Source organism: Tachysurus fulvidraco, chromosome 2, assembly GCF_022655615.1.
Source record: "Tachysurus fulvidraco isolate hzauxx_2018 chromosome 2, HZAU_PFXX_2.0, whole genome shotgun sequence".
NCBI lineage: Eukaryota > Metazoa > Chordata > Actinopteri > Siluriformes > Bagridae > Tachysurus > Tachysurus fulvidraco.
In genome coordinates, this window is record NC_062519.1 from 36,612,599 (window position 1) to 36,635,108 (window position 22,510).

A 22,510-nucleotide genomic window follows, 5' to 3' on the forward strand; every position below is an offset into this window, starting at 1 on the left:
AGGCCGGCTCAGAAATGCAGATTCTGCTAGTAGAATGGTGTGAATGTTCACATGCTTCACAAAGGTACTACTGCTTCCTGTTCTTTTCTTCATAGCAGAAAGAAATACGGCATGAAAAGGACAGACAACAACATTGCAGTCAAGAAAATAAGACAATCTTTATGTTCTGAACTAAACTGTAATGTCACATCTACTTTGCCTTTAGTTATTTTCACTCGTGTGAAATCAGTGTCCATTTCATGCACATTGTTGGATCTCACAAATGTTTCAAATGTACAGAGACTTGATTTTTTAAAGAAAACAAATGAATATGTTCATGCCACAAGTTAAGTTGCGTAAGATCATGTAGTGACTACTGTATTTTACAACAAACAAATTTGGTATTAAAGATGCAGATTTACTTTACAATTTATATGTCACCTTAATTTAACTGTGTTTATCTGCTGAATAAAATTAATCTTTTCCAGCTGTTTCAGGAGTTTCATGGGCCAGGAGTTTTTTTTTGTTTTTTTTTTTAGCAAATTATCATTTTACATCCTTGTTAATGGCAATTAATTAATTGAGAAACTACATAAAAAACCTAGTAGAAGTGTTCTCGGAAAATCCAAAACAAGAAGCATGAAAAATATTTTATTGCTATGCTTTTATAGTTATTGTTTTGCTGTATGCCTCATCTACGTAGAGAAAAGAATCTTGTTTAATATACACTGGCAAATATTGGAAAAGTGAGATTATATCTGTAATGAGTGGTTGAGAGCACCATGTGTATTTCCCTTGTCCTTAAAATACCTATTCAAATAATAAAAAAAAAAGAAAAAGCTGAGAGCAAACAGAATCAAACAAAAGGCTTTTCTTGCAGGCCATGTCAGGGGACAAAGTGTTATGCAGACGGTGACGTCCGCTGGTAGGAGTCTGAACATGGAAGGCACAGAGTGGCAAAGAGAAGAACATGAAACACACACACACACACACACACACACACACACACACACACACACACACACACACACACACACACACACACACACACACATAAACACACACGTGCATACTGTACATACAAACACACACATATATATACATACACACGTACTGTACATACTGTACACACACACACACATAAACACACATAAACACACACGTGCATACTGTACATACAAACACACAAACACACACACACACATATACATACACACGTACTGTACATACTGTACACACACACACACACACACACACACACACATAAACACACATAAACACACACGTGCATACTGTACATACAAACACACACACACACACACATATACATACACACGTACTGTACATACTGCACACACACACACACACACACACACACACACACACACACACACACACACACACACACACACACACACACACACACACACACACTTTGGAGTACACTAAACTCAACTTAGACACATCCCTAAGACAGAATATTTAAAATAAAGGCATAAAGGTTAGTGCTCTAGCTTTTATTCAGAGAATTTTGAAAAGTATTGTGTCTGTTTACAATAAAACGTATTATAATGGTAATAAGTATGATCTACAAGTGCATTGCGAGATGTTAACACAGAGGGGAGCCAGTACACAATATTCATCTTTTTCACTATTCCCATCATACTGGCGGAAAGACGAATAAAAAGCAAATGTTGATGTGTCTCTCAGAGAACACTCAGAGTATCTCTGGATATTTTTTGTACATATTTCCTAGATAATCTAGTGTCACTTTTACTATATCTGTAGCCTAGTCTAGGACAAATGTTTTAACTCAACATGGCTTTATGAATATATTATTTATGTATTTGTATGTATCTTATATGTATGCCCACCTATTTTTGTCAATATTGTAAGAGAAAAATGGTTTAATCTGAAGTCGCTCATATACAGTACAGTATAGATCCAGTCTTTGAAATGTTTTTAAACCAGCAATTTGCAGCAGCTTATGCTTATACCGAATATTTAATTGAGAATTGTGATTTAAATGACTTGATTAGCTCATAAATGGGACTAGGGGTGTGTCCATAGCAGAATTTATTATATAAAAAATTGTTTAATGCTGATAGTGTACATAAATGCTTTGACAAGCACTGTCAAAGTGAGCTAAGAGCCTGCTAGTGCACAGGCCAATTAAATAACAGTCTGGTTAGCTACATAAACCACTCTCACCTAAGCCTGTCTACATATGACCTGTTGTTATGTAAACAATATAGTGCATGCTCAATTTATCTTATTATGAAAACATTTAAATCTTATTATTACAAACCCATTTGCTGAATTTTTTCCATGTTAAAACTTATGCTTGACCACAGTGCATCACAAAAGAGTGTGTGTTCTAAAGTTTGGGGTGTATCGAAATTAGTGACATTTTTAATAGGTTTAATATTATGCCCTAAGGAATCTGTAATAGGAATTCTAGAAAATCCTCATACTCGGAAATATGGGTCTAAAACCTGTTTAAGCATGAGAAAAAGTGGAAAAATTGGAGTGACTCAATACAAAGCCCTGGGCTCAACCTTACTGAACATCTTTGACTCATCACCTGACCATATTAATACTGTCTTGTGACTGAATAGACAAATCCCCTCAGCCATGCTAATCCTACAGCATGGTAAAGTTTTTTTTTAAAAGTAAATAAAGAACATTAAGGCAGAAAAGCTCGAACACATATAGATTTTTTTAGTCAAGTAGTAAGAAAAATGCTGTTTTGGCTGCTGGTAGCTTAGCAACCCAAGCTGGATTTTGTCGATTTGAGACGCACCCAGATGCACGCAGCGACGGATATTTTATTGACAGCATACATTTTATACAACTGACCGTTAAGGGGCCTTGCTCAGGGGCCCCAACAGTGACAGCTTGGTGGACCTGGGCTCGAACTCACAACCTTCCGATGGGTAGCCCGACACCTTAAGCACTAGGCTACCAAGCTGTATATTTTTCGTCGATTTGAGACGCACCCAGATGCATGCTGGGAAAGTGACGGCTGTTTTATTTACCAGCTTCTTGCTAGCTATATTATTATATGGCAGTCATAAAGTGACGTTTAAAAGAATTATTGCTTTTAAAAAAAAATAATGTTTATACTACAGAAACGGATCTAAGTAAACGGATAAACAAGGATTGTTTAATGATAAAGAATGGCGGAGGCAGAAGGTAAGAATACGCTAATATACATGCAGGAGATTGTACATTTCCGCTGCGGGGAATTAAATTGCACCTGTTTCACGTCATAATTCAAAATATAAACGATATAAATGACAGTAATGCTGTTATTCTGAATGTAACCGTGTTTTATATTGTTACTGATGGTGTCTAATTCTGTCTCGCGCGCGTGGGGCTTTTGTTGACGTTTCTCTGTCTTGTGCAAATGTTATTTTAAGCTTGCAGACCATTTTTTATTTTAAGATATATGTCTTTAAAAGACATGTGAATCATGATGACACCTGATACCTGATATCTGCTGTAATATATCGATTTTTGAGACGTAGGTTTTAGCTTTTTCTTAGCACTTTGTCATGGACACAGATTTAATGCAAACAAATGGTAGTTAACAGTTTATAACACATAGTTAGTTTAATAACCGTCAATATATATATATATATATATATATATATATATATATATATATATATATATATATATATATATATATATATATATAATAGTCAATATTTAACTGAGTGTAGTATTCATGATGATGGAATATAATGTAAAAATAATACCTTTCTGCTGCATTTTTGCTCATTTATTCTTCATAGATTAAATGTCCTAAGGATATGATGGTCTCTGATGTGCTCATAAGTTTAGCATTTTACATAGAATGTAAATAATAATAATAATAATAATAATAATAATAATAATAATAATAATAAGTACATCCTATCTTCTTCTTCTTCTTCTTCTTCTTCTTCTTCTTCTTCTTCTCTTTCTTTCTTTTTTTTTTTTTTTTTGAATTTTTTAAAATAATACTTGTTTGTTTGTTTGTTTGTTTAAGGATATTTATGCTGCAGTCCAGTCTTGATTTACTTCTATATAACCATTACTAGTATGCGGTACAAACTACACTTCAGTCTTGACCTGTTGACCATGTTGTTAGGTTTGTTTTTTTCTGACAGTTTGATCTTTTCCTAAGTGATCAGCAATGCCACCAGCACGGAGGAGATGAACGGGGCTGGGAACCTGATGGACTTCCTTGATGAACCTATTCCTGATGTTGGCACATATGAAGATTTCCACACCATTGACTGGCTCAGGGAGAAATCCAGAGACACTGACCGCCACAGGAAGGTACTGTATGAGATCCACACATGTTTAACAGTTATATCATTATCAGCGTTGCAGAAATGTACAGTAAGAGCTGATGAATTCCTTTGAATGAGTGGACAATATATCTCGAATAATATATGAATTCCTATTATGGCTTAGGGCCACCCTTTGCTTCCAGATCAGGTTTTACTGTCTCTGAAGTGTTTGTGTCCACAAGTGTTGTTGGGCACCTGATCATCACACGTGTCACACATGTGCTTGTTAATCATCACATTCCAGATTTAGTCCCAGATTTGAACCCTTTTGCTGTTATAATATACTCTACTCTTTTGGTAAGGATTTCCACTAGACTTTGGAGTATATCTGTGGGGTTTCATGATCATTCAGCAATAAGTGCCTTAGTGAGATCAGGCACTGATGTTAAGTAAGGAGGTTTGGTGTGCAGTCAGTGTTCCAGTTCATTCCAAATGTGTTGAGTGGGGTTGAGCCCAGGTCTGTGTGCAGGACACTCAAGTTCTTGGCAAATTATGTCTTCATAGAGTTCGATTTGTGCACAGGGTCATTGTCATGCTGGAACAGGTTTGGTCCTCTTAGTTGCAGTGACAGGAAAACTTGCTATGGTATACAAAGACGTTCTTCACAATTGTATGCTTCCAAATTTGTGGCATCAGTTTGGGGAAGAAAGAACATATGGGTGTGAGGATCAGGAGTCCACATACTTTTGGACATGTAGCGTGACTCTGACTGAATGATATTATGCTTAGATTCGAAACAAGCGGAAGGAATCTATCTGGGAGCTTGTAAAGAGCCTGCTGGATGCCTGGTCAGGATGGGTGGTCATGCTGCTTATCGGACTACTATCAGGTATAAAACTCAGTGGCTCTATGTGAGATTGATAAACACTGACTGATGGTCATAGTGATGATTCCATTTTCTCTGCTTCAGGCACTTTGGCTGGAGTCATAGACCTTGCTGTGGACTGGATGACAGACCTTAAGGAGGGAGTTTGTCTGTCTGCATTCTGGTACAGCCATGAGCAGTGCTGCTGGACATCCAATGAGACTACATTTGCCGACAGGGACAAATGTCCTCAGTGGCAGAAATGGGCTGAGTTGATGACAGGACACACTGAGGTACAGAAGGACTCGAGTTGACGCTTGTTCTTTTTTAAATATTATATACATTTATTCTTGCTACCATTATTTATGCATCACATGTTGAACTAAACATTTTTTTAAAGGATAATTTTTTTGTTGTGTAACACAAAAATCTTTAGGCGCGAATAACTATCAGTATGGTGAAATTGAAAGGACCACAAATTGGGTTTCTTTGGGTATCTGTTTTTATTTAATGACAAGTTCATGAGCATTTTTTTTGCAAAGTACTTATACATTATATCCTTTTTTAAATTAAGTATTTAAAGAGACATTACTTTTACTTTATTAATGCAATTTTATCTCATATAGTCGCAAATTACATACTCTAAGCACTATAAAACCAGTTTCTACTTGTATCTCACCTTCTTGTTTAGTGGATAATCTCACCTGGATAATTTAGACCTTCTATATCATCCTATACATTTAGTACTGTTTGTACTTCTTTTTCTCTATATGACTGCATTATCTGCTGTCACCCAGAGGAAGATGACTTCAAGTTTGAATTTCATTCTTCAAAAAAATTGCCTCTTTATCGGAATCAGAATCAGAATTTATTGGTTTATTGGCCAAGTATGTTGACACACACAAGGAATTTGGTTCCAGCTGCTTGTGACTCTCGAAAGTATAGACATAAATAACACTAAACTATACAAGACAAGATGATACAGTCTACAAAAGACAATGCAGATGTGATACAGTAAACAGTATGAGAATTAAATATGAATACAGCAGGGGTGGCCAACCAGTCAGAGACCAAGAGCCACATTTTTTACTGTGTTACCGCAAAGAGCCACATCATACACATGGGCACACATGAACATCACCCTTTTTCTCCCTGCCATTTTGAGACCGAACTTGACACAAATTGTTTACTGTATTGGACTCAAGTGAAGCGAACACGCATATTAAAAGACACAAATACAAACTTCGATTTGAACGTAAGTGCCGCATTGAAACCGGGCAAAGAGCCGCGTGCGGCTCGGGAGCCGCGGGTTGGCCAGGCCTGGAATACAGAATATATGACTGATCAGTTATGTACATAAAGTGTGAGAAGTGCATCGAGCAAATAACAATATTGTGCAATATTTATGTAATCTCAGAGAGATATTTTTTGCTTTTGGTTTGGTCGTTAACGTTCTAAATCTGCACCCTAATTAAAACTTTGAAATGAATTGATTTCCAGAGATAAAAAATCATCTCATAGAACCTTAATATCAGCTGATTTTTTATTGGTCAACTTGTATTGTGTAGTTGTGTGTAATTCAACTACAGTACACTGAAAAGACAGAAATGCGATGGATGTCTGAAATGTGTTCTCTCCTGTGTATTGTGCTTAGGGTGCTGGAGTATATGTGTTGAATTACTTCCTGTATGTGCTATGGGCACTCTTCTTCTCCTTTCTGGCTGTGTCTTTGGTACGAGTTTTTGCTCCCTATGCCTGTGGATCAGGAATTCCAGAGGTGAGGGGTTCTATTAAGGAACCATAAGGTCTTAGAAATGCTTTAATAGGGAATTGAATATCTCAGTATGATGATCTTTCTAGAAGCAGTACACCAGGCTAATGTTAACATAGAAATGATGCAAGAGAAGTTTATTTATTTTAATGTATTAGGGATGTAGTTGCTAATTGTGTATTAGTGACCTGGTAGCTTAGTGTTTAAGGTGTTGGGCTAATGATCAGAAGGTTGTGAGTTTGAATCTCAGGTCCACTAACCTGCCACTGTTGTGCCCCTAAACAAGGCTTTTAACCCTAAGATGTATAAGATGAGGTAAAATGTATAAGGGCATCTGCCAAACGCTATAAATGTAAAGGTATAATATTAAAATAGACCACAGGCTATGTTAGTGGAAGGTATTTTTTCCTCATAAAAATGCTTATAAATTATACATCATTCACACTGAACTGAATTTTTGACTGAACTGAGTCTTTTTTTTTTGCCAGATTAAGACAATCCTAAGTGGGTTCATAATCCGAGGTTACCTGGGGAAGTGGACCCTGCTGATTAAGACAGTCACTCTGGTGTTGGCCGTGTCGTCTGGTCTGAGTCTGGGAAAGGAAGGACCACTGGTGCACGTGGCCTGCTGCTGTGGGAACCTCTTCTGCAGCCTTTTCTCCAAATACAGCAAGAACGAAGGCAAACGTAGAGAGGTGAAATTGCACTGCTATGTTCATGTAATACTGTAGATGGCAAAGCCATTCTCTTTTTATACATTTTAGTTCTTCTTTTTTTCTGTCATGACCGGAAGTAACACCACCACTGCATGCTGTTTGTGGGATCTGTAGGTTTTATCGGCTGCTGCGGCTGCTGGAGTATCTGTGGCGTTTGGTGCTCCAATAGGTGGAGTGCTTTTCAGCTTAGAAGAGGTACTCACATCACAGTAAACAGTGTCTTCTTAAATTGCAGCTAAACATTCATCATAGCCTTTAGTAAATTTCTGAGTACTCAGAACATATATAAAACTGCTTCCTTTTATGAGCCTTCTCCAATTTGAGCTTCCTCTTTCAGGTTAGTTATTACTTCCCTCTTAAGACACTGTGGCGCTCGTTCTTCGCTGCACTGGTTGCTGCCTTCACGCTGCGCTCCATCAACCCGTTCGGCAACAATCGCCTGGTGCTATTCTACGTGGAGTATCACACACCGTGGTACATGGCAGAGCTAGTTCCCTTCATCTTGCTTGGAGTATTTGGGGGCCTCTGGGGCACCCTGTTTATCCGGGGCAACATTGCCTGGTGTCGCCGCAGGAAGACCACTCGTCTCGGCAAGTACCCTGTCTTGGAGGTAATTGTGGTGACGGGCATTACAGCCATCTTGGCTTTCCCTAACCCGTACACACGTCGCAGCACCAGTGAGCTAATCTCAGAGTTGTTTAATGACTGTGGTGCTCTCGAGTCCTCCCAACTATGCGATTACATCAATAACCCCAATATGAGTCGTCCTGAGGATGACATACCAGACAGACCGGCCGGACCAGGGGTGTACACCGCTCTCTGGCAGTTGGCGCTAGCATTAATCTTTAAGATAGTCATCACCATCTTTACTTTTGGCATGAAGGTATGTCATCGCTTTTATACAAGTGCATAAGTTATTACACATTAATCACTTGTATTAAGTGTATAAGTGTTTTTTTCAAACAAAATATTTACTGTTTTCTGTGTTACTGCTTTGCCCAGATCCCGTCAGGGTTGTTCATCCCCAGTATGGCGGTTGGAGCTATTGCTGGAAGGATAGTGGGCATTGCAGTGGAGCAGATGGCCTACCACCACCACGAATGGATCATCTTCAAGAACTGGTGTCGCCCTGGTGCAGACTGTGTCACCCCCGGGCTGTATGCCATGGTGGGGGCCGCAGCCTGTCTTGGTAAGACAGTGCAGCATAATCCAGGCTATGTTTGCTAAATTAAATTACATGTATGGTTCATACAGGTTGTGGTTAACAGTGTAATGAAGTGAAGTGACATACGGGTAAGTACGGTGACCCATTCTCAGAATTCGTTCTCTGCATTTAACCCATCCAAAGTGCACAACTACTCCGTGAACACACACCTGGAGCAGTGGGCAGCCATTTATGCTGCGGTGCCCGGGGAGCAGTTGGGGGGGGTTCAGCTTTTGACTGAAAAGTTTTACGTGAACCATTAAACTGTCTTGAGGAAAAAAATTAAACAAATAATACAAGAATTAAACTGAAACTATACAAGGATTTACTTATTGCCTTAATGTTTGAAAAACTATGCACAGCAGAAGTGATATAACATTTTACAATACAGGGAGTTCATCTGCGTGAAAAGAGACCTGAGAATCATTGCCCAAACAAGCCCTGAATTGTGCAACATGCAGACGCAATTATTATGTTGCAATCTAATGAGCGGTTTTATTTAGTCCTATTCTTCTTTCCTGCCTTTTTCTTACTTCTTTACTCTCTTTCTCTTCCTTTCAGGTGGAGTCACTCGGATGACAGTGTCTCTGGTGGTCATCATGTTCGAGCTGACTGGCGGGTTAGAGTACATTGTTCCTCTAATGGCCGCCGCTGTTACAAGTAAGTGGGTGGCGGATGCGTTCAGTAAAGAGGGAATTTATGAGGCACACATCCGTCTGAATGGTTACCCGTACCTGGATCAGGACGAGTTCACACACCGCACCCTGGCCACCGATGTGATGCGACCGCGCAGGAACGAGCCGCCACTCTCCGTCCTCACGCAGGACTCCACCACAGTGGAGGACGTCGAGATGCTCATCAAAGAGACGGACTATAACGGTTTCCCTGTGGTCGTCTCGCGTGAGTCCGAAAGACTCATCGGTTTTGTCCAGCGCAGGGATCTGACCCTGGCTATCAGTAAGCACTTACACTCACTGCAGTTCTGTAGGAATGCAGAATATATATTTACTCACATTTCTCTATGTTAGTTTTAGTTACTCAAGTGTTAGCTGCCACTGTAAAGCAAAGGCTGGGCAATTATGAATTTTATTTTGTCAATAAATTGACAAAATCTAGTAAGCTGATGCTCTTAAAACTGCTACCGTCTGTCAGAAGCCCATATCAGAAAGACATCACGAAATGATTGATGAGACTTCATAGCACTTTTGCCTTAAATGTAAATTCTCCAAACAATTTATTAACTTCTTCTAGACAAGAGTACAGAATACTCTTTTTTTTTAAATTTTTTTATTTAACACAGTTTATTTGGTCTTATTTCAGTATCTCTTTATCTATTAGTATCTATTGCAAAAAATTAATAGTTTTTGTTTCTTCTATGTAAATTTAGAGACTGCACGTCAGAAGCAGGATGGCGTGGTGAGTAACTCAGTGGTGTACTTCACCGAGGACGCACCACAGCTGCCAGCCTCAAACCCTCAGCCCCTGAAGCTGAGGCGCATCCTGAACCTGAGTCCTTTTACTGTCACTGACCACACACCTATGGAGACTGTGGTGGACATCTTCCGCAAGCTCGGCCTTCGCCAGTGCCTTGTCACTCGCAGCGGGTAAGAGTTTCACATATATGAACATATATCAGTGGGAAACCATAAATTATTATTTATCACACTTTTCCTTCACGCTGATGTTGGATGTGAACATTAAATTACACGATCTTTTGCTCTGCCCTGCTGCTTCATGATTGGTTGATTCCATCCATGTTGTAAATCAGTTTTTCTGACATCATATTTCTCTGCTCCTTAGGCGGTTACTCGGCATCATCACTAAGAAAGATGTGCTACGACACATGGCCCAAATGATGAACCAGGACCCTGAGTCGATCATGTTCAACTAAAAAGCCTATCTCCGTCTCTGACCTTTCACCTTGTTAGGCCAGTGACCTCATGAACCTTACAGTCTGTAAATAGTGCAACACTACTGTAACTGCAAGTATTTAATCGTGTAGAAATGTCATATCAAACCTTTATGTGTTTTGGGCCAAAAAAGATCAGAATCTGAAATGAAGATCTTGGATGATGTGCATGGCAACATTTAGAGGTGATTTCATCAATAATCAGGTACCATGATGTTCACTTAAGTATTCAAAGCCCAGCCTGTTGTGAGTGACACTGGGACTTCTGTAAAACAGTCAGATCAAATATGATCTGACAGGAGAAGGCATTAATGCTTCCAGCGCCCCTGATTAGCATTTTCTGTTATTATCAGCTCAGTAACAAAAATTCCCATTGACTCACTAAGCTGTTGTGCATCAAGTGCAAAAAAGTTCAAGTGTTTTAAGTCATTGTAACTTGTGTTGATCTAACTGCTGCTGCCATACTCCTTTTTTTAACTTTAATCATTTTAGGCATTGACTTTAGGCATTGCTGTTGTAATTTATTAAATTTATTACATTTTCCCTATTATAAGGGACAAGACAAACTAATATAACACGTACATAAACGGGAACTTTAGTCAGTTCGCTCTGGAGGTACTTTATTTCATGCAGGCTATAATTACAGGATTAAAGGTAAGATACTGATTATATTATATGATTAGCTCTTACATTCTAGGGATTTGAATATTTATTATTATTTTAATGTGAGTATTTATTTAGACCTGTTACAAAATGTCAGATGTCGTGCTACATTTTTTGCGATTGTTGTACATTTTTATGATTTATTTTTATGTGCACTTTGTGCAGTTGCTTGATACTAAAACAAAATGGCAGAGCAGTATTAAATGGCACGAGCCTTTTTGTTTTAATTGGCAGCTACATGCAAAAGAAACCACTTACGAATTATCTGGAAAATACTGGAAAAGGGAATCTGCGATTTTAATTTCAGCTTATGATTATTAAATGATTTAATCAACATCTGGACATTCCTATTTATTTGAATAATTCTCTTAACTTTAATGAACATTTACATACTGTACGTACATCTATTCTGTAATCTTTATTTATTCTTTTACATGATGACAAGCATTTTCTTACACCTGTTTACATTGACTGTGAATGTCCCATCCTACAGCTGGCTAATTGTTAGTTTTAAGACACTGTTGCACTGTTGTTGTTATTCCAAATGCCTCTTGATGAGTTAGATGGGCTTGGAGAAGATGGTGGGTAGTGGGCCGATAGGTGGGGGGTTGTACTTCTCCACCCGCATGAGCCGCCGTAGAATATCGTCCCGGTCCCTGGGCCAGCTGTACAGGTGTGTGTTCTGCAGCCAAAGGGGAACGTAACTCTGAGGACCATTTGCAAAATAAGAGATGGAAACATACCGTGTTTATTATTGTTTAATTTCATTATGTAATATCTCACACTTTTTGAAAATACACTATCTTGGTAAGTAAATATATCTCGAATATAGATTTTTCACTTGCTTAGATGTTATTTTATTGCTATTTAGTAGTTTTCAGAACTGTGTAAAGTAGGAAATTACAGAATTTCCACTTTATTGTAACTAAAGTCAAACTCAACTTAACTTGAAATTTCAAACAGAACTGATATTTCATTATTTATGCCTGTGTCTATTTCATATCATCTTTAACCTCAGCTTTTCAACAACCTTGGATATGCAAAATGTTGAATTTTACAGTACACACTTTATTAATTTACTAAATTCTTATATCTATCCATTCAATCTGCGCTTTTGAGCAGGTTTGTGTCTCATTCGTTTCTCTTCATCAGACCATTGATTTGAACTCACAGTCTTCTAGTCACTAGCAGTAAATCTGAACTACTAAACTAAATGTTTACCTTTTTAGCTCCAGGAAAAATCACAGGAACGACCCTGAAGTTCCTACAGCCATTCTGAATGAATTCACTCTGAAGCTGAGTAGGAAACAAAGCACAAGCGGTAAATGTACAGGAATTCAACTGTGTGAAGGTGTAAAGACCAAAATCATGAGTTTCTGCACACCTGCTTGTGGATGTACACAGTGTTTGAGGTCCTCTCATCACAGTCCACACTCACACCAGCACCGGTTACTGTCTCAAAATACTTCAGACTTATAACCATGATAATCAGGTAATCTTTCTGCAGAAAGACAAACATGGCAATGAGGTAATCAAGCTCAAGTCGAGAATACAGAAAAGTAAGAAAGTTCCTCCAGGGCCTTGGTGCTACTTTAAAACAACATAGAGCTAAGGACTAAAAAGTCAGTTAGCCTGCCACATAAAGTACATAGTGTGCAACCTTGTGCAAAGACAAGGACAGTGCAGACAGACAATACAATATGCTACAGTACAGATAGATAAAACAGAATGGCGCCAAAATGTACACAGTCTGTAGTCTGGACCATAGTGCAAAAAAAAGGGATTTGTAAAAATATCTACACATACGATAGCAGCATAAAAGTGACGTGTAAAAAACAAAACAAAACACAGCATATAAAGTGTTTATATTAGTAGTTTTGTAAACATAGATGTATATTTAAAGTGTGTGAGATTTCAGTTCAGATCAGTTCTGGGTGTTGAGGAGTCTGATGGCTCGAGGAACACAAGTGTTACACAGTACAGTTGTGAGGGACCGGATGCTTCGGTACTGTTTTGCAGACACAGCATATTTTGAGACATAATAACTTGATCTACTGGCTTATGTTGAAACCCTGCTCTGAATTTGAATCAGTTGGAGTGAAGACTAAATGTGGAAATGAGGTTATAAGTGGAAATGACAGAAAAGTCAGTTCAGGACAAACTGGACTGCACAGTTCACCGAGTATTTTGAAGATTTTTTTGAAGCTTGATATCATTTCATTGGCTCTGTACATGTACCTTGCACAGTGACAATAAAGTCAATCTAGTCAGCGAAAAATAGGTCAACTACACAACACAACGGCTTAATACCACAAAGGATTTACGTGGTGATGTTTTTTCTCACAAGCTGTGACTTAAACTTGTATCATGATGTATTTATCCAATCGTGGTTGTTAAACCTAATAAATTATGCACAGCTTCCTTAATTAGGCATTGATTATTGATGCTGATTAAGATATTGATAAGATATTAAATGATGGCCACTCTAAAGAATGGGCATCTACAGGCATTACCTCATTGAGATATCTTTCCATGCAGTCAATCTTACTGACGCTGTAGAGCTGCTGTTCAAAAACATCAATCTGGATACATACAGATGGAAACAATTCATCACTTCAGGATGTTGTCACATAAAAGAACATGAAAAAAGCTGATGCACATCCTCTTACATGCGTGTCAAAGCCGTTGTTTCTTAACAAGGCCACAAACTTGATGACCTCTTTAAGATGATCTTCGCTGTCCACCTCATATGTGACAAACACTTTTCCTTTGCATGCAAGAGATAAGAGAGTGACAAATAGACTAGCACATCCATAACATGTTTCCATTTCCATTTAGTCACATGAAAGAGACTTTTATCTCATGTCTAACAAATTATCTGAGGATGTATTAGAATTAGTCTAATGCTGCTTCATATAATGAATAGATAAGTCTAGTCAATAAGAAAGTGATTTGTTTCTAAACAATAATTCAAAGAGCAGAGAAAAAAGGGATAGAAATTGTCTGAAATGCAAAGTTTGAAGATGCTGGTCTTAGATCCACCACTCAAGAGACTTTAAGAAAATGGCAGGCATCCTGAAGATTAGAATTGACTTCACTAGTGGTTAGATATGAGAAAACAGCCTCGACCTGACACCTGTAGTCTGTTGTTATTTTTGGCTCAATTGTTATTTGGCTTGATTGTTGAGCATCACTCTACATAATTATTCAACTTCTATTGGGACTGAGTCTTGTAAGAACCCCATGTAATAAAACCGTTACCTGTGACTGTTACAAAGTGCTGACACTAAAGATTCCTTCCAAAGGAAAAAAAGTCTCATAAAAGAAACGTCTTCAACATGTATTACCTTTTTAAAATGAAAATTTAATTTCTATAAACCTGTGATTTTTTATTATAGTCGGAGCTGCTGTTATAGAAAACCTTCTGACCAATCAGATTTTAGAACTCAGATGTGCTGTGATACAAAGTGCTATGCAGAATGTGGGGCAGTTCCTTTATTTAGTTTAACAAGAAATGTGAGAAAGGCATTTCAGTATTTAATGTATAGATTAAGACGTCTTCTCATCGTCTGTCATCAGCATAGCAGTGATATGAGAAGTTTTGTGATTTGATTGTTAAGCATAGTGAGACAGTGTCTAAGGAGAACAAAAATGGCTGATCCCATGTAGTAAAGGTGAAGTGAGGTTATATGGAAGGATTGATGCTGTTGAATACCAGCTCAGAATATAACCACCGAAGACCAAAACACATATCATGTTCATTCAGTCCCTGTGCTGGGCATGGTTCACCCAAAGCCTTATGAAGGAAACAGCACAGAGGACATTTGTGCTAAATCATATAACACTAAGCCTTCTGTAGCCATGAATATATGTATTGGAAATTTCTGCTAGATTATTAAGACAATGGATTATTAAGAGGACTCACTCTGTTCCTGGGAAAGCGGTGTGCTGCAGAGACTGTTTTGCCCAGGTGTGTAAGAAACAGCACCACTGTTGAGAGGAAACCCCATTTAGCCACAACAACAAGCCTTGTTTTTGCTTTATAATTACACGTTGTTCATAAAGTTCTATGGATAATCTAATCTCATCTTATTGAAAATGAGAGGTTTTTAAATGTTAGGCTTTGGATGCATTCCTCTGAACCGACAGGTACAAGCTAATTTCAGACCAACTGGACTATAATAGACTACCAAATACCTAAGTCTTTACAGATGATTTGGATGATCTCTTTATTACTGCAAGATTGTTGCAATAGATCAATAAGGTGACTCATTTACTCACCTTTTTGTGTTACCTGTATGTGTATATCCTAATAGCTCAGGATCTGTGTGATATCAGAAGATTCAAGACACATTTCTTAACTTGCACAATATAATACTAATATTTGTTTAACAATATTCACATAAACATTTGATGGAAGTCAAGGGATATTTAAAAGACTTGATCCAGTTACCTTTTTGTCTGTGGGACAGCCGATATACAGGCCTGGAGATGAGATGTTCCTGAGGGTCTATGTGGAGTGGAACTTGTCCATTGTACTCACAGTGGAGGCCAGGGAAAGGCATCACCTGGTTGGTGTGTACAGAAGATCCAGATGCGATAAAAGAGTGCAGCGAACCAGGCTGTTCCAGGCTGTTAAGGCTGGAGCTGTATGTACCTGGGTAGGAGTGATGCCAACTGGGTAATTCATAGCCAGAACTCAAGTAAGTGTGGTAATCAGTAGAGGGCAAATACGGTGGTAGACTACTCGTTTGACATTCACCAGGTCTTCGGCTATGGTAGCTTGGGTAGTGCCAGCCATGATGAGTCTCCAGACCTTTTCTATTAGTATTAAACTGGTTTGGGTACAATGCCTGCTGGCAGGGTCTGGTTAATTGATCAGGCTGGGTCAGTTTTACACAGGACTGGGTAAGACTGGGTCCTATAGGGTTGTGTTGGTGGCTAAATGTCTGTCCTTCCACTACCCTGCTTAGGGCAATGGAGTGATCGAGAGAGGTTTTTGGAGTCAGTAGAAGCCCAGACTGGACTTCCGCACTCCATGTCTCATCGTTTTCCTCAGGACAGTTTAATGAATTTTGATGGTGACTGTGATGAGCCATGTTGATGTAGGAGCTGCAAAAAAACCACAATATATTACATAAAATATCCTTTTGTGCTGTAGCATTTAAACTGCTAAACTAGTCTAAGTATACTTTGGATATCCTTGTACTCTTGGGCAGACCCAATACAAACATTCACTCTAAAGTTTCTGGCTTAAAAATGTTTTTGCCTACATAATGTCGACAGAAATCTAATTTTGAATGCTTTAACCACATTATAAATGGATGTAAGTGAGATGGATGTGCCGGGCAACAAAGAATTCCATCATCTTGATGTAACGTATCATTCAAATCTGGGTCATGTCAAGCAAACTATCCTACTCAGCAAGCTAAACACAGCAAATGAGTTGTAAAGATAACATAGTGCATACTGTAGAAACATCACGTATACAGTTTCCTGATGTTTCCTACACTGGATTTAAAAAAAACAGCGCCTATGTTTTTGTGCCACTTTAAACATAAGTTTCTGGGTATTTTATTTATACATTTATTTATGTATTTAAATTTTTTCAATTTTTATTTTTTATTTATTTTATTTTTGATCTATCTATCTATCTATCTATCTATCTATCTATCTATCTATCTATCTATCTATCTATCTATCTATCTATCTATCTATCTATCTATCTATCTATCTATCCTGTAATATTTCCTATGAATGCATTAAAAAAAGGTGCTGACATTGACATTTGTTATGTTTTTGTTCTTACGCCTGCACACATGGGAACTAGTGCGGAAAAAGAACGAGTTCACACTAGAAATCTGTCAAAGAAAAGGTGCAAAAAAGAAGCCCATGTATGTGTGCCATATGTGAAAAACTAGGCCTTCGCATACACCCAGACATACGGCCTTACATGCTAGAATTTTTTTAGACCTGCAAAAAACCCTTCTCTTACTGTGTATTAATTTTTTGCAGACATTGCTGCAAGTATAAAAAACCACAAGCCTTATCTGTGCAATCTTGTATGTACCTCCATCATCACAAACCTCTGTGTAACACTTCTTAAAAAGCTGCTTTACATTGAAATTTAATGCTGTAGGTTTTCCTCTGTACAACCCTAAACCTGATCACTTTATATATGATTACTCAATTGACTGGCTTGATTCCATAGAATAAAAATCACATTTTTTCACATAAAAGACTATTTTTTCGTAATAATCTTACGAATTTTGACATTGCTGATGGTTGTCTGAAAGCTTTCTGGTTTTGCTTGAAAAACTGATACAAATAACTGTAAACACTCTATATTTATAAATGACACCTTGTTATTGGTGATAACTTAAATGTCTGAAATGTATAGATTGTTATCGTTTACCCTTGTTTAAACTGCACATTAACCCAAAAGAATAAAGATAAAAAGACATGAATAAATAATCACAAACTCACTTGAGGATGGGAGAACAGTCAGAGCACCAGACAGAGCACTTGTATCTACTGTATTCTGTGTGTGTCTGTTTGTTTTTTATAGATTAGATGTTGAGTGATGTGCATCACCAGTGAAAGTAAGTGAAAACAGATCATTTGGCCTTTATAAAGGCTGACCTATGGGTGGGGCTTTACACTGGCTGCCATGGAAACACATGGTGTGTAAAACTGTAGTGAGTAGCTTGTGAAACAAGTAACTGTGGTAGCTGTGGTCTCTTATGATAGAGCAATACGGTTAACCCCAGAAATCCTGGCACTCTTGAAACCTTACACATAATGATTAAGGTTTTATGCCAACAAATTGGAGGCATATCTTTTTTTAAATAATATAACAACCTTTCTTCTTCTTCTTCTTCTTCTTCTTCTTCTTCTTCTTCTTCTTCTTCTTCTTCTTCTTCTTCTTCTTCTTCTTGTACTACTACTACTACTACTACTACTACTACTACTACTACTAATAATAATAATAATAATAATAATGTATAGGCAACATGCTACCCAGTGACCCACAGTGTGAAATTTTTATTTTTATTTATTTATTTTGCTTATTTTACAGAAAGGTTCTAACAATTGCAACAAAATATATTCATATCCATATACATAACTTACATTTTTTTTCTTTGCTCTTGCTTTTTCCATCTCTCCTGCCCCCTGAACATATGCCTGTTAAACTCCAACAAAGCTCTCTTACCATTTTTGAAGCTTGATCCCATAAAACCTTTCCCATGAAAGTAGCCACTAACACAGTAAAATTAATAGAAGATTAATAGACACCTTTATTTTGTCACGTATACTTTACAATACAGTGAAATTCTTTCTTCACATATCCTAACTTTTGGAATTTAGGAGCACAGAGTCGGAGCACAGAGTCAGCCATGAAACAATGCCCCTGGACAGAAAGGGTTAAGGGCCTTGCTCAAGGGCCCAACAGTTGCAGCTTGGCTGTGCTGGGGCTTGAATTCCAATCCTCCAATCAACAACTCAAAGCCTTAACCACTTGAGGCACCACTGCTCCCCAAATTGCACTCATGCCAGTTTCTGAGTCACTGAGATGATATAAGGAAGAAACCTAAACCTAAAGCATATAATCATATGCTTTATTCTTATACACTTAATTACTGAAGTTATGACTTCTGTTAGCAAGTTTTATATTTATATACTTTATTACTCTATTTCTTTTTTTGTTCACTAGAACTTTTTGTGCTGCAAATGCTACATAAATGTTTGTCTAAATATAAATTTGGTATTTTCTGTATATGTGGATATATATATATATATATATATATATATATATATATATATATATATATATACTTTACATATATTAGATTACATGAGAAATACTCTAAATGTGTTTTACATGTTTACATTTATTTGTGTTTGATTTCTATCTTTTTTTCATTTACTTTAAAGGTTCTTATTAGTCACCTGGTCAGTAACTATAGTAATGAAGGACAAACGGTGTGACATCAGAATTATTGTCCATCCAGTGCTAAAATTACAAGCAGAGAACCATCACTGAGTATAGCACAAATAAACCCACATTTTATTGAACTAATAATAAATTGAAATTAAACATACTTTCATTAATAAATACAGAAATTCAGAATCAGAATTAAATACCAGCATTTACATAAAAACTGAAAAACAGAAAAGATGAAAATGAAACTCCAATTACTGTACCATCAGAACATTTTAACCAACCACACAGTTTGAATTGTGGTAGAAATTTTTACTTAATGTCATCACAGGTGTGTGGGATTGAGGGAATTCTTGCTTTTGCTTATTCTTCTTTTTGCTCCACCTTTAAAATGTAAATGAATGTTTTTCAGTTTTTGAATATTGGTCTACATTCCCATGGAAAGATTGCATGTAAAATATGCAAACTGCATCATTGATGTCAAGCTTAGCATGCGATGAGACACTTTGCAAGTCAATATGAGTCCCGATGTCACAAAATGCTGGAATTACCCTGTATTACCTTATAGTAAAAATGTACTGTTTTACAGAGTTAAGGTTTCAACCACTAAAACCACTGTTCACTGCTAAAACAAAGAGCTAAATTTAATCCAGTCATTATTTGTATAGCACTTTGTAACAACAGACATTGTCTCAATGCAACTTTACAGGAATATAACATCTGATTATTCTGAACTAAGATCATAAAGTTTACATTTTTCATTTACATTTATCCCTAATGAGCTAACCAGAGGCAATGGTCTCGGGAAAAAGTACAGTAACTGAGATGATATGAGGAAGAAACCTAAATATGAGTACAGTATTAAATTTTTTCTTAAAGGAAGCTTAACTATGTAAGGCTTTTAGCTTTTAATATGTAATAATATTTTCATTTTTATATAAATCTTCTACTTAATTTGTTTGTTACTAAAGGCTGTACATGAGGGCACCTCTTTCTTTTGTCCTGTGAGTCTTCTGTAAAGTTTCTGTAAGATGCCACTGAATGCAGGAGTGGAAAAGTAGTAAACCAGAGGATTTAGTGTACTATTCAAATAGGTGAAGCAGATTGAAATATAAAATGCCAGATTTGCCTCACTGAAGTGTGAACACTCATTGTACTGGGCCTTCAGGACCCAAACCGCAACTCGTGAAGCAGTGCTTGGAAAGAAGCAGATAAGGAAGACCATGGCAACGACGGAAATGAACTGGACTGCTTTCTTGATTTTGCCTGTGGTGTCCATGGTCTTGGTTTTCAATTGCCATGTAATGCAGGCTGTGCAGAAGATGATGATGCTGCCTGGCACGCAGAACTGGATCACATAAAAGGCATTGTTCCAAACTGATAGTGGATTGTTCCCAAAGCATATGTTGAAGCTCTCACATTGAGTGCGATTGCCGACGCTGAACAAGTGTGGCGAGCCCAGCAACTGAGTTGTAATAAGTAAAACCATAGTCCAAAGGCCTGCAGAGACCCACATGTTGTAGCTCAGATTCATCCGATTTATGCGGTGTAATGGGTGCACAATCTTTAGGTAACGGTCCACAGCCACAGCGGTGAGGAAGAAGATGCTAGCTGCCCTGTTGGCTGCCAGGAGGAAGAGCATGATGCGGCAGAACGCATCTCCGAAGATCCAGTCCTGGCCTCTGATGTAGTAGTCGGCTCTGAACGGCATGAAGAAGAGCATCACTGAATCAGCCACGGCCAGATTTGCCAGGTAGATGGAGTTTGGTTTCCAGCGCTCCACATGGAAGGCGAACATGCAGAGGGCAAAAATGTTACCTGTGAGGCCAAAAATGAACTCCATGATAAGTAAAGGGGGGAGGACGTAGTCCAAAATAGGGGACTCAAACACACAACAAACTGAGGAGTTCGACATATTGGCAGTACTGATGGAAATGAACTTTTTACTCTACACTGATGTTTTATTCTACATAACAGGCAAATAGGTAGTTGCCATAGGCAAATACATAGGTGAAGAAAATGTCCAACAATTGGCCACCCACCCCATTATGATTTAAAAATGACAAATAGCCTGTGCACTGTGGCAGGCAACATGCATGAGAGTGTTATAAGCTATAAGTACTTATTACTATAAGTGCAAGGATAAACAGTGAATGTGCTTTGCATTTATCCTAAACTAAGAATAAAATACTTTTTGTTTATTATTTCCAACCATTATTGATAAACCCCAGCAGTGGATTTGAATTATAAGTAATGTTTAGTAACAAAGGCAAAATTAAATATCTTGCTTTGTCTTATGACTTATGCCCCCTTTGTCCTCCAGGCTTGAAATCCCATAACAGTTCCTCAGTCACTTTGTAATGTTTGTATTGATGACACCTTGATTTTTTCATTCACAAGAATAACATAAAAAAATTGCAGAGGGTCTAGGAATTTTGTAATCGTTACTGTCAGTTCACTGTGGGTTTCGGTTATGTGACAGCACCCCGGCACATCAGTTCTCACAGGTTAACTAAAGACACTCCAGTGGACAGAGGAAGCACCTCAGCCCTATCAGAAACTAAAGGACAGAAATATCCTTTATTATCCAGTCACTTCAAATCCTTTCTTGATAAATGTCAGTGGTTTAGAGAATGGCATAAGAATGGATCTCTTGCAATATGATAATTGTATTACTCCAACAAGAGATAATGATGTAGAAAATTAACAACTGCTATACGTTTAGGCAACATCAGTAGAAGAGTGTCATGATGGCTTGGACAATTCCCTGTTGGAACCCTGTTGGTATCGTTTCAGCAGAGGTTTGTTTATATCTTGTGTCATGCATCTTTGTATGTTTTGTGCTCTCACGATCCTTAGACCCTTTCCCTGCCTCGCACACCTGTCCCTTATTGTTTTATAATTTCCTTTCCAATTTATACTGGTTGTCTCGCATGTGTCGCTTGCTGAGTCCTTGTTGTTGCTTGATACCTGGTGGGCTCTGTTTAACTCTTTGGTTTTTGTATTTTAGTCGCTTAGTTTTTCACTAGTGGTTTCCTGTGTGTGCAGATTTTATTACTTTTTTTCAATAAACCCCTGTCTGTCTGTCTGTCTGTCTGTCTGTCTGTCTGTCTGTCTGTCTGTCTGTCTGTCTGTCTGTCTGTCTGTCTGTCAGTCTGTCTGTTATGACTGCATTTGG

At 37.8% G+C, this 22,510-nt stretch overlaps 3 protein-coding genes across 4 annotated transcripts; 1 reads left to right on the plus strand and 2 right to left on the minus strand.

Moving 5' to 3' along the window:
* The first annotated feature begins 2,761 nt into the window (after window positions 1-2,761).
* Window positions 2,762-11,726, plus strand: clcn4 (chloride channel, voltage-sensitive 4). The gene is made up of 12 exons (XM_027163506.2): window positions 2,762-3,174; window positions 4,154-4,308; window positions 5,052-5,151; window positions 5,233-5,420; window positions 6,782-6,904; window positions 7,387-7,593; window positions 7,729-7,809; window positions 7,952-8,497; window positions 8,617-8,803; window positions 9,380-9,775; window positions 10,206-10,422; window positions 10,619-11,726. Exons 1-12 carry the CDS (start codon window positions 3,159-3,161, stop codon window positions 10,707-10,709), a joined length of 2,307 nt encoding a protein of 768 aa, XP_027019307.1. The 5' UTR covers window positions 2,762-3,158; the 3' UTR covers window positions 10,710-11,726.
* Window positions 11,727-11,789: 63 nt separating this feature from the next.
* traf3ip2b (TRAF3 interacting protein 2b) lies at window positions 11,790-18,013 on the minus strand. Of its 2 annotated transcripts, none has more exons than XM_047810200.1 (9): window positions 17,877-18,013; window positions 15,844-16,502; window positions 15,672-15,714; window positions 15,316-15,380; window positions 14,060-14,157; window positions 13,904-13,972; window positions 12,775-12,891; window positions 12,612-12,686; window positions 11,790-12,072 (listed from the first exon to the last, which is right to left on the minus strand). In XM_047810200.1, the coding sequence occupies exons 2-9, from the start codon at window positions 16,487-16,489 to the stop codon at window positions 11,950-11,952; spliced, it is 1,236 nt and encodes a 411-aa protein (XP_047666156.1). In that variant the 5' UTR covers window positions 16,490-16,502; window positions 17,877-18,013; the 3' UTR covers window positions 11,790-11,949. The 2 variants fall into 2 exon arrangements, with proteins under 2 accessions (XP_047666156.1, XP_027019318.1); XM_027163517.2 differs by having other exon boundaries at window positions 11,790-12,096.
* A 2,265-nt stretch (window positions 18,014-20,278) lies between these two features.
* LOC113652402 (hydroxycarboxylic acid receptor 2-like) lies at window positions 20,279-21,247 on the minus strand. The gene has a single exon (XM_027161420.1). It carries the CDS (start codon window positions 21,245-21,247, stop codon window positions 20,279-20,281), a length of 969 nt encoding a protein of 322 aa, XP_027017221.1.
* Between the last annotated feature and the right edge of the window lie 1,263 nt (window positions 21,248-22,510).